The following is a 13,073-nucleotide window of genomic DNA, read 5'->3' as shown; positions in this document are numbered from 1 at the left end:
AATGACACTGTTTGAAATGAAACAAACTATTTCAGGTGTGACAGCCTGAAAATACAGGATCCCAATCATAAGGATTTTCAGAAGAATTTTTCCCCACAGGTCAGATATGTACAGCTGCTTTTCTGTCCAAAAATGGCCCAGAATCTGCAAGTGAAAAAACATGCTGAACTTTTAGTCTAATTTATTATTATTTATTTGTATTTTCATAGTGCCTAGGCAGCTCAATCGTGGACCGGGACTCCATTGTGCTAGGGCTGTACAAACAGAACAAAAAGACAGTCCCTACCCCCAAAGAGCTTATAATGCCCCAAAATTTGATTAAACTTTTCTCTTTTATGAGAACCGAACTTGCTCTTATTGAAGTCAGTGACCTTGCTTATCTTAGTGAATTTTAGCTACCAACACTTTAGCTGCATGAGTGCTAGTCTATACAAGGCACCCTTTGGAGAACCAGGTTGAACTGACACAGTTGTAATCAGAAAAATGGAACCCCCCACCTGCCCAAAACCAACCAAACAAAAACCCCAGCCCAGTGCAGACTGAATGAAATTTGTAAAATGGGGATAGTAATCCCCCCCTTTGTGAAAATGTTTTCAGATTCTGGTGCTTCAGGCACTATATAGGTGAGAAGTTATTATTTGGATGGTAAAATGTGATTAAAATATTTTGTACGCTTGTATCACTTCCCACCTAAGGATCCCAAAGCACATTGCAAACATTAAACCTCACAATCTTCCTGCCAGAGAGATGGATGTGGGGATATCTTTTTTTTTTTTTTAAAGAAAGGGGGGAACTGAGGCATCCTGAGGGTCAGTTACTTTCTGACATCAGAGGAAATCGGTGGCAAGAGATAAGCACAGAACCCAGGTGTCCTGACACTCACTCTTTTGCTCAAGCCCCACGAACATCCTTCCCCTCATATTTGTGTTCTTCCTAAAACTAGGATGACTATATTTCCCAAAGGGAAAACGGGACACCTTGTGGGGCTGGCCCAAATCCTCCCCTGCCCATGCGGGGCTGGTATCGCCACATGTTCCTCTGCACTGCACCCCACTTTTTTGACAAAGCTGATCAAGTCTGCAAGACAAACCGGACAAATGCTCACTTTTGCCAAAAAAAAAAAAAGAGTCAGGACGGCCGGGACAAGGCTTGCAAAGGGGATGGCCTGGCCAGAACGGGGGTATGGTCACCCTTTCTAAAGCAAATGAACAGCAACAGGAAGCATATCCTTGGGAAGCCCTCTCTGGCAAGAAAGACGCGGCTACAGCCTCTCCACAGATTCGCCTTAGGTGATCCTCCTTTACACTAGTGCTTGCGAGCGCTTTTTCCACTGGAGCTTGCATTATTCATCATCAGCCGTTGCTTTGGCTAAACACCAGGGAGGAAACTCCTAAAGGCAAGATCGCTTCAGTCTGTCATCTCTCCCCCCCCCCCCCGCCTTTTTCATCCCCAGGGTGTGTTGTTTTATAGGGGTTCCCGTGGCCAGGGTCAATCCCAGCTCATGTCGTCCCACTCCCATCTATCCACGCCCTTGTTAAAAACCCCACCCTCCCCCCAATACCCCACTAAGGCACCATCGGGGCAGGGGCGCTGGGGACCGGCAGAGGCTGCTGCAGACAGGAGGGTGGGTTCAAGCGGCCGCGACGCCTCCTTTTTGTCGCTCTTACTTTGTTTACGATTAGCGGCCTCGGTGAGAGCAGGGCAGGGGCTGTGCCTCCCGCGGTCAGGCAGCCGCCGTCCTCCCTGGGCCGCGGCTCTGCACACCCAGGGCTGGGCCACGGAGGCGTGCAACGCCCGGGCTGCTGCTGCTGCTGCTGCCGGCGGCCAGAGGCAGCGGCTGCCGCCCCGCAGGCACAGCCAGATGCACGGGCGGGATCTGTGCCGTGTGCCGTGTGCAGCCGCCGCCGCCGCCGCCCGCCGCTTCCCTGAGTCTCTCCCGCGCTGCTCACTGACTCGGGCTCTCCCTGCTGCTGTTCCCTGCAGGACCCGTTTGTTCCCCCTCGGGCTACAAGAAGGCGGACGATGAGATGTCCGGAGCCACGTCCTCAGCGGACCGCACCATTTACCTGAACCAGCCCCAGCCGAGCAAGTTCCGCGACAACCGGGTCAGGTGAGAGCGCGCGGCCGCCTGGGGCGGGAGCCCCCTGCCGCCTTCCCTCGCGCCTGCTCCGCGCTAAGCCCCGGGCGAAGCGGCGCCGCAGCCCGTGAAAGCCCCGGCCACGCGGCAAGCGCCTGGGCTCCTGCGGCTGCCGCCGGCGCCCCCGGGGAGAGCGCTGGGTTGGCAGCCTGGGGCCGACGCGGCGCTTCAGCCGGCTCCCTGCTGGAGAAGTTCTGCCTCTTGGGCACCCAGGCGTCGTAGTACGTGTAGTCAGGGCAGTAGCTGGTGTGCGGCCTCGGGGTGGCTGCAGGCCCGGGGGGAGCTGCGGGCAGAGGGAGAGACGCGTGAAAGGCAGGCCGTTGACAATGGAATCGCTTTGTGGCACAAAAATGAGAGAGTCAGTTACAGGTGACAGGTTTCAGAGGAGCAGCCGTGTGCGTCTGTCTCCGCAAAAAAGAAAAGGCGGACTTGTGGCACCTTAGCGACTAACACATTTATTGGAGCATAAGCTTGGGTGAGCTACAGCTCACTTCATCGGATGCTGTAGCTCACGAAAGCTTCTGCTCCAATAAATGTGTTAGTCTCTAAGGTGCCACAAGTCCTCCTTTAGTTACAGGTGATAAACTTTTCGTCCCACAGTAGCGAGAGATAATTACAAGACTCCTTGGAGCACAATTGTGAGAGCTACTCACAGGTGATATTAAAACCCAGGGTTCTTGTTTGCAGCCCCAGTGATGAAAGGCAATAGTGGATGAGAAGTAGAGATAGTAGGTCTCAATCCGATCTCACTTCTCTGATGTAAAATAGAAGTAACTCTGTAATAGGAGTTACTTAGGGCCAAAACTGGTGCAAGAGAGGTCAGAATTAGGCCCACTGTTTGGAAGAGGCCTCCTGGAGTCTACATCTTTGCATTTTGTTACTGTTTTCAAAGACATACCTTCTTTATAGATTTTTTTAAAAATGTGACATAATAGTAATAGGAAGTAATACAAGTTTAACTGGGCTAGCATAGCAGTAATATACATGTTTGTGTGCAACATAAGCCCAAATAATTTAAAGATCATGGCCAATGAGTTTTGTGCATCTTTGAAGGAGATCCGTAGGAATTTGTTACAGTAATTACTTCAAATGCTTTCTGTATTTTAAACATCTTCTGTGGGAAAGTTTAATACCTACTAGGCTGTTGAGTTTGGCAACCTAAATACTATGTGTGCATGTGGCAGTTATGAGACATGGGCTAGTTTCAGAATGGTTACTTGGGTGGATAATAGGAATGGTGCTGAATATCAGAGACAGGTGCTCAATAATTTAAGGAAGCTTCTTGTCTAGCGGATTTTCTGCTGCTTTAATCTTGACATTTCATTCATTGGGCAGAGATTAGTTTGTTATACAATAATTTATTAATGCTTTTGTGAAGAAAAGGAAATTTCAAAGCATACCTAGAATGGCACTTTCTATTTGCTGTTCTAGTATGTCTGTTACCAGTGGTAATTGGTTTGAGAACTTTGGTGTTCTGAACAGGGCAGCACTATGCTTATATTGGACTTATCTACAGCTTGGATATTAACAGGTTTCAGAGTAGCAGCCGTGTTAGTCTGTATTCGCAAAAAAGAAAAGGAGGACTTGTGGCACCTTAGAGAATAACAAATTTATTTGAGCATAAGCTTTCGTGAGCTACAGCTCACTTCATCGGATGCATTCTTTTTAGCTTGGATATTGTACATTCTATCCTGAAAGAATCTTATATGGGTTAAACAGCTTGGTTACAATTTTCCCTTGCTTTAAATCCCTTCTTTTGGAATATTTCCAATGAATATTTTTTCCTATAAGCTTTCTGGTGTAGAACTTGTGTAGAATGTTGAAGATCTTTAGCTTTTCTGTAACTTTCTCCACTTCACTGTTTCCTTCTTGCTAAATGCCTGTTTGTGGGCTGAGAGAATTTTTTTTTAGTTATCGAGAGCACTTGTGCTCCTTTCTCTCTCCCGTAGAGCATTGCAGGGTGAAGGGCAGAAAGTGAACATTGACCAAAGTGTGCAGGTTTTTGAGAGGTGGATTCTGTTGTCCTAGGCTGTCTTAAATTGCGTGCAAAAAGGAAATACCGTGGGGCGGGGGGTGGGGGGAAGATAGGAGAGAGGGCTGGTTAAAATAAACAATAAGAGATCAGTTCCTATTACTGTGTTACTGGTAGTTGGGGAACCGTTGCACACCCATAGCTGCTTTTTGAGAGCCATCCAGTACATGTGCCTAAACAACCTTTTCAACAGTACTACCCAGGGAGATTTTTATTTAGCAGTTCTCCTGTCTCTTTCTTTATTTGCTTCAGACACAGGGTTCCTGGGCTATAGGCAGTGGTTTTCAAACTTTTTTTCTGGCGACTCAGTTGAAGAAAATTGTTGATGCCCACGACCACTGTTCCCTCACAGATCCTAAACCCTGCGCACATGGTGAAACATCTCACACACAAAAATTTGCACAGAAGAAATTTTTTGCGCATACGGCCTGTCAAAAATTTGCACAGAAGAAATTTTTTGCACACATGGCCTGTCAAAAATTTGAGGGAACATTGCCTGTGACCCAACGAAGCTGGGGATGAGGGGTTTGGGGTGTGGGAGGGCTCAGGGCTGGGACAGAAGGTTTGGGTGAGGGCTGTGTGGTGGGGCTGGGAATGAGGGGTTTGGGGTGCAGAAAGGGGCTCTGCGTTTGGGGAGAGGCTCAGGGCTGGGGCAGGGGATGGGGGGACAGGCTTACCTGGGGCAGCTCCCAGTCAGCAGTGCAGCGTGGCTGCTAAGGCAGGCTTCCTTCCTGTCCTGGCACTGTGGACCATGCTGCACCCTGGAAGTGGCCAGCAACAGGTGTGGCTTCTAGGTGGAGGTGCGCAAGCAGCTCCACTGGGCTCTCGCCAGGAGGCACCCCCCCCCCCCGCAGCTCCCATTGGAAGTGCGGAGCCAGTGCTTGGGGCAGGGGCAGTGCGCAGAGCCCCGTGGCCCCCTGCCTAGGAGTGGACCTGCTTCTGGCTGCTTCTGGGGCACAGTGCAATATCAGAACAGGTAAGGAGTAGTCTGCCTTAGCCGGGCAGCACTGCTGACGGGACTTTTAAAGGCCCGGTCGGCAGTGCTGACCAGAGCTGCCGTGACCTAGTGCCTGACATTCTGCGACCCAGTACTGGATCGTGACCCACAGTTTGAAAAGCACTGCTATAGGGGCACTCCCCCACCAGGAATAAGTCAAAATGCTAGCTTGGTGTTCACAGCTCATGCTCCCTTTCCATGAGGTGTCTGCCACACATTGACTGACTGGAATTCTGCTGTGATAACTTGAGGCACCTGGGATTCAGGTTATACCCCTCTTTACTACAGACCCGGCTGAGGCATCTTTCCCCTATTTAGGAGGATGCCTACATCCACTGTTCATTACCTCGTCTACAAACACACCAAGTGCAGGCACATTCCTTGTTGCCTTCTGGGTTTGATGCCTCCTCCTCCAGTTGAAAAAGGACTTTGGGGGAAGTATGAGGAGAATTTGTGCCTCAGATTGTGGCTGTCCCTTGCACAGGAACACAAGGGCAGAGCTGGAAAAATACACAGGCAGAGCCCGCTACAACATCCTAAGGGGTGGTGCACAGTCCCATTTCACTTGGTCACCTAGGAGCTCCCTTTGAGGAAGTGTCGCTCTGTATCACACCACAGCCCAATTGGGCCGCAGAGAGCAGTGGTTTTCAACCTGTGATCTGTGGATGCCAGGGCGGGGTTTGCAGACCATGTCTAAGATTTCCAAAGAAGTCCGTGCCTCCATTTGAAATTTTTTAGGGGTCTGCAAATGAAAAAAGGTTGTTCTCAACCTTTTTCTTTCTGAGGCCCCCCAACATGCTATAAAAACTCCATGGCCTAGCTGTGCCCCAACTATTATTCTGCATATAAAATCCAAAGCCAGCGCTAGGGAGTAGCAAGCAGGACAGTTGCCCACAGTGCCACGCCACAGGGGGCACCGCAAAGCTAAGTTGCCCAGGCTTTGGCTTCAGCCCCGGGTGGAGGAGTTCAGGGCCCTGGGCTGCAGTTCCTTGTGGCGGGCTTCAGCTTTCTGCCCTGGGCCCTAGTGAGTCGAACACCGGCCATGCTTGGTGGACCTTCTGAAACCTCCTCGCAGCCCCCCCACATGGCCCCAAGATCCCTGGTTGAGAACTACTGTCCTAGATGATGGCCAGTCTATGGGCTAACCTCAGTGAGAGTTTGAGTAAGGACTGAGTGAAATCTCAGGAAGGGCATGTTCTTTTGTTCTTACAAAAATAAAATCAAAAGCACTTTGGCTGTTTTAATGATTTATATGAGTATTTTACCAGGACAACCCCCTAGAGATGAAACATCTCATTTCCAAGTGTGTCCTGGGAGCAGCAAAAGGAAGAAGCAGTGCTATAAATCCACTGTCTCTGAAGTGAGAACAAATAAATATAATAAGCAGTTATGCTGAGTTCCCAGTTCTTTAGATAATGCAATTTTTAATGGTTTGCAATTAGTAGTACTTCTTGCAGAGATTAGGTAACAATGCCTTGATGCAGCCAGATAACTAAATAACAGATGATCGAAGCCATATTTATGGATCTGATGGCAAATTTTAGTACTAAATTCTGATTACAACAGCTATTATAACTGGTGCGGTCTTTGTTTAAACTGATACTTACAAACTGTAGGCCTGATCCTGCAGCCTGGACACAGTCCCATGATTTTGCCTGTGTCAGGATTGCAGGTTCAGCTTCTGCAAGTAGGTGTATAAAAAAGGCATAATCAGTAAGGGCAGAATTTTGCTCTCTAATACATATGGTGGATCTTGATTCCAATATTTTGCTCATTCTGCCTGTAAAAATCGCCCATCAACAACCCTGAGAGCAGAATTTTGGGTTTACAGTCTTGGAACATGAATCTTGTGGGACTTCTTTGGTATTCTGCAGATGAGATTTTTCTTATGTACTGAGATTAACTGTCATCTTCTGAACAGACAGAAGGTAAATCATCCCAGGAAAGAAGATAATAGACCAGAGTCCTTCAGTTTTACAGTAAAAAATGTGCTTTACAAACAATGGCATAAGCCTCAAGGAGCCCTGTGAGACAGGGAATTATTTTTCCCATTTTACAGGTGTGCACACTGGTGTCCAGAGAGGTGATGTAACTTTCACACAGGAAGACTTTGGCACAGACAGAGCTAGAGCTCTTGTTATTACAAGTTCTGTGCTTCAGCTATAAGGCCATCCATATGTCTTAGACCAGTGGTTTTCAAACTTTTTTTCTGGGGGGCCCAGTTGGAGAAAATTGTTGATGCCCACGACCCAACGAAGCTGGGGATGAGGGGTTTGGGGTGTGGGAGAGGCTCAGGGCTGGGGCAGAGGGTTGGGGTGTGTGGGTGAGGGCTACGGGGTGGGGCCGGGAATGATGGGTTCAGGTTGTGGGAGGGAGCTCTGGGCTGGGGCAGAGGGTTGGGGTGCAGGAGGGGGTCAGGGCTCTGGGCTGGGGATGCAGGTTCTGGGGTGGAGCTGGGAATGAGGGGGTGCAGGAAGGGGTTCTGCATTGGGGAGGCTCAGGCTCGGGCAGGGGATTGGGGTGTGAGGTTGGGGTATGGATTTACCTCGGGCGACTTCCTGTCAATGGTGCAGCAGGAGCGCTAAGGCAGGCTTCCTGCCTGTCCTGCACCGCAGACCGCACTGCGCCTGAAGCGGCCAGCAGCAGGTGTGGCTCTTGCACGCAGGCACCACCCCTCCCAGCTCCCATTGGCCAGGAAGCCGGTGCTTGGCTGGGGGCAGCCCCATGGCTCCCCCGCCTAGAAGCCGGACCCGCTGCTGGCCGCTTCCGGGGCACAGCGTGGTGTTGGAGCAGGTAGGCACTAGCCTGCCTTAGCTGGGCAGCACCGCCAATGGGACTTTTAACGTCCTGGTCGGTAGCGCTTACCAGAGCGACCCAGTGCCTTACATGCCGCGACCCAGTACTGGGTTGTGACCCGAACTTTGAAAAACGCTGTCTTAGAGAGGTTCTCAAGCTGTGATGTACAGAGCACTTGCTGGTTATGGACAGAGAGCAGTTTGATCACATGGTGCTGACTCTTTATTTCCAGCTCTGAAACTGTACTAAAAGAAATAAAACATATATTAAATACTTATAGGATATTTTTGCCATATAAACAAGAGCTGTAATTGCCACAAGGATGTTATACACTTGCAAATGGGAGGAGGTGGTCTATGTGATTGTGAATGGGGGGAAGATTGTCATAGAGACAATCTGTGTATTAAAATGTGGTTCATACTCTCAAAATGTTTTAAAATCTCGAGTCCGTACTTTATGTATTTTCCACGTTACTTGTACCAATGCTGATCTAGCAGAGCGCTCTGGATTTGTGGTTGAAAATATGATTTAAAAAATCAGTATGTGCAGTACTCCACGTACTGTTGATCAACATACCTCTTAAAGTGAAATGCTGCATCAATAAACAGCTCTATGCTTGTATGTGTGACTTTGTTATTAAGCTTCCAATAAATGAATAATATTCTTGGTTACTGTTAGAAACAATAGCCAGTTGTATTGTTTTTGTACTGCTGAGAACAGAATAAAGCCAAGCAAGTATATGAAAACAGAGCACTTATTGGAGTTCAGAACAACATTACATTTTGAAATGTTACATTGGTGCTTTTTTTTTTATCACAGGTTCTGAAAGACATCTGTGATAAAAATTTAATACACTACAAAAAACTATGTAGAGGTCTTAATCTATTTCAGAGTGGTTTGCAGCTATTGACATTCCTCAAGGAAGAAATATTCCTCAAGGTTTTTTGCTTATGTATTATTATTGTTAAACACTTGCTACATTTCACTCTAGAGGTGGAAGTATTTCAGTGGTGGGTGAAATAATGTCTCTTATTATGGGTGAATTTCATCCATGATGAAAGAGAGCCTGCAGAAAGCTTTACGACATCACTCTAGCTCTTAACACACTTCTTAAGTGGGGGATAAGACCTTGTGCAGGACTTTTGCACTGGGGTGAATTTCACCCAGTACATCTCCAAGTCCTATACTCAAGTTAAAGATGGAGAAGGAGGGTGGTAGCAGCCTTCCTTCTCGTTGACTCCTGCATAGAGACAGGACACAGTCCCAGTGCCACTGCCCATAGCAGCACAATCCATCCCAAAATGGGGAAGGAGAAATTGGAACCATGGTTCTACCTTCTTCTGCACCAGTCTGCAGAGGTGGCCAGGCATGTCATGTGGAGCGGTGTGCACTACTCATACATGCTGTAAGCGTATAGGTAGGTGTGGCTCTCCCTCGCTGTGGTGTGTGAGGGAGGCCAGGCCCCTTTGCTACACACGCTTCTGAAACGACTGGCTAAGTAAATGGGGAAATTAACGGATCCAGCCCCAACCTGTAGGCAGGATAGGGCCACATATAGTTCAGGGGCCCAGGCCCTCAGCCAGGGTGGGGCACCACACAGTTGAAGGTCTTAACCTTTAGGCCGGGTAGCCACAAGTGGTTCAGGGGGTCTAGGCCCTCAGCCAGGGCGAGGGCCCCAGCAAGCAGTCTAGGGCGCTGGCAGGAGGATGAGAGAGAAGACTTTCAGCCTTAGAAGCCAATGCTTAAAAAGTACAGCCTGGCTTTGTACAAACAAAACTGTTTTTTCCACTAACGTAGGCAACAAACATTGGCCCAACTGTGTAAGTGTTTAGTCAGTTTTGACTTCGTCTTTACAAAAGCAAACACCCATTTGCTGAAGTGGGGAATTTACCTGAATAAGGACTGAGTCAAAACTGAGCAAATCCACCAGCATTTGGCCCATACATGTTGTGTGTATAGTAGAATTACTTCTTTTTTCTGAAGTCTCCCACTGTTGATACCACCCATTCAGCTTTACTAGTTATAGCAGCTATGGAGCAGTCCACCAATGTTTTAAGCACCACAAACCAGATTTTTTGATGGTGTAAACTCATACCTGGCTCAGAGCAGATCCACACAAAATGGGGGTTAAAATGCTGGCTGCGGTGCCTTATGTGCCCTTCTGCCTCCACTATTTCTACCTCTGGTGGAGGTGAACCAATGGAAATGGAGGGAAATATAGGGAAAATTTCCTGGTATAGACAAATCAGAGTTCTGTGGAGTGAAATGTAGCATATTTGAGTGAGCTAGAAGGAGGTCCGGGCCATTTGTTTAACCAGGCTTTTGCCTGAATTGTAGCTCTTTCTATACATTGCTTTGTAGTAAGACCTTGAAAAGTGTGTTATAAAAATGGATTACAGGTACAGCAATATACATTAACCGTATAAATAAAGTTTGTTTTTTCTCATCAGAGCCTGAACACGCAGAGTTCTAATGATAAGAAATTTAACTTTAAAAAATCAGAAGTTTGTTTCTAATCACTTTAAAGTGAAGATGCTGTGCTATACTAAGCTATTTTTTAAAGGTGGAATCCTCCCTGTATTTGTAGTTAGCTATCTTGCATTAATTAGTCCTAATGTGGCTCCTTTACCTTTATTGTAATAAGGGTCTGACAAACAAGAGCGTTGGCAAGAAACTGACAGTTTACCTTCTGGAACACAGTTAGGTGAGTGGAGTATATCCATTGACTTCAGTTACTGCTACCCTTCCTTTGTTTGGGCAGTTAGTATTTCCAAGTTAGCTACCACAACCAATTATTATATTTTATTTTTTTATTCAAAGTTTCCAGCTGACTGTAGGGCTAGGTACATAGTCACTACTTCTGTTGGAAGCGAGAAAATGTTTGTGTTACTGTGGCAATGACATTTTGCAGTGAAACATTGCTAACATGGGCCTGTGTTATAAACAATACCCTGTTTCTGTGCAGTTTGTGCAGCTTTTCCTGGTTGTGCTGGTTCATAAACCATCTTAGCTGTCAATAAATTCATAATTGAAAATACTAATCAACTACATGTCTGTTTTTTTTGTAGAGGATTTGTGTAAATAAAGAGAACAAACAAGGACAGTCTTGTTGCTTGGATGGCAGGTTGTTTAACCAAATATCCAGAATGCGCAAAGTTAGGAGTAAAAAATACTGTCGTTTCTTTCTCAAAAACCTGATACCCATTATGCCAAGCTACACACTAGTCTTGAGTATATATTCAGTACAACCCTTTTTATTTTGTAACTCTCTTCTTGGACACTACCAGAAGAAGCTTTGAAATTATTTTCATGAGATAGACTTTTTATTTCTGTAGCAATGTTACAGTCTCTTAATTCTATAATTTATTCCTAAATATGGGCAAAACCCTGCAATCCACATTTAGACAAAACTCCCACTGAAGTCAGTTTTGCCTGAAGTAAAGACTGCAGGATTAGGCCCTGTAGAGGGAGCCATAATTTTCCTGTTAATGTATGGATTATTTATAGGATTGGCATGTGTTTTCAGTGGATGACAGCCCGTATAAGCACATCTTTGCATGTGACATTTTCATACCATTATCTTAGCTACTGGCAGATAACATTTAATAGTAAGAAAAGTTGATTAAGCTGTAACAATAAAAAGATACAAGAACACTGAATTAATTCTGGTGTAACTCCACTGAGAGATGGACATAGACCAGGCATGAATTCGGCTTATAAACTTTGTGTCCTGTTTGTGAAATTAAGCTTGTTACCTATTTATTTGACAAATAATATACTTCAATAAAAATTAAAAGCTAATCAGTAAATGAGGTAGTAATTGCCTCTTCATTTTCACAGTTTTACAGGATTTCATGCAGCTTGTATTAATATTTAATAGGTGCATTACCTTTGTAACATGAAGGAAATAGTTCATTTGATCTTATTAGTATTAATTTATCACACTATATTAAATTTGTATCAAATGCTGTGCTTAAGTGGGATAAACATTAACTCGTGTGTATATATTACAGTGGCAATTGCCCATTTATCTGTTTTAAAATGTTAATTGGAAGAGAGTGTTACCTCTCATCCCCCCAAAAATTCTCTGCACTAAAATTTGTCATAAAAAATCTCAACACACACAAACATAACCATCTTTGGCCAGATTAATCCCGAGTGTAACTCCCAGTTTCATCCATTCTGTTTGATGCTATCATGATGTAAGAATTATGCATTCCATCTTTTCTGTTCTTAAACTGACATAGAAAGGGAGCTTTGAGTGCTGTGAAAATGGCATGCTCCATTTATGGGGTAGTAGAGGGATTAGCCTTGGGATATTCTGCAGCAATACCTGCTAATTTATTAGCATTAGGTGGACTTCCCAGGGAGCTCAATTCATCCCTGTCAGCATGAGGACTATTGTTAAAAGCAAAGCATGTGGAGTGGAAAGGGAAATATGTTACAGTTCAATCATGAAATCAGTGGAGTTTTTAGTACCCTAGACTTATTCCACGCTATCTGAGAGCAGGGGTGCTGGAAGTAGAGATGCTGGAGGGTGCAGCAGCTCCCTCTGGCTGGAAGTGGTTTCCATGACATACAGGGTTTACAGTTTTGTTCAAGGGCTTTCAGCACCTCCGCTATAAAAAGTTGTTCCAGTGCCACTGTATGAGAGTGGAATTTGGCCCATATGTTTGATCTGAAAATTGGTTATGTTTGTATAGGATTTTTGGTCCTTTTTCACCTTGGCTTTTATTTCCACTGCCTTCAGCAGGACACCTCACTTGAATAAAAGGATTTGCTGGATAGGGCCTTATATCTTGAAGCATCTTTGGTAGTTTCATATTTTGGGCTTTGACTTGGAATCTGCTTTCATTTATGAACACACCTGTAAAAGCACATCCCTGCATTGAATGAGGTAGGGGACTAAATCTTCTCAGTGGAAGCATCAGGAAGTCCTGGGCCTGCCATCCCATCATGGAGTGCTGCTGCACTCTGCTATTCAGAGCCAGAGGGCTATGAGCAGCCAGACATAAGTTAGAGCAGATTAAAATGGAGTCCAGCTAACATGAGGATAGGGGAAGCAAAAAGGCAGCTTAAGCAGACAGAACTGGGGTCTTGAAAACAGGAGG

General features: G+C 46.0%; 1 protein-coding gene across 2 annotated transcripts in view; it reads left to right on the top strand.

Annotated features, from left to right (window-relative positions):
• ATP8A2 (ATPase phospholipid transporting 8A2) overlaps positions 1-13,073 on the top strand; it is a 663,533-nt gene that overhangs the window by 81,264 nt on the left and 569,196 nt on the right. For both annotated transcript variants that reach the window (XM_038388027.2, XM_043504314.1), the window contains exon 2: positions 1,984-2,110. In XM_038388027.2, the coding sequence (XP_038243955.1) occupies positions 1,984-2,110 (127 nt within the window). The remainder of the gene's footprint in view (positions 1-1,983; positions 2,111-13,073) is intronic.

The sequence above is a fragment of the Dermochelys coriacea genome, chromosome 1 (assembly GCF_009764565.3).
Source record: "Dermochelys coriacea isolate rDerCor1 chromosome 1, rDerCor1.pri.v4, whole genome shotgun sequence".
NCBI lineage: Eukaryota > Metazoa > Chordata > Testudines > Dermochelyidae > Dermochelys > Dermochelys coriacea.
This window is presented reverse-complemented; position numbering and strand designations above follow the sequence as displayed.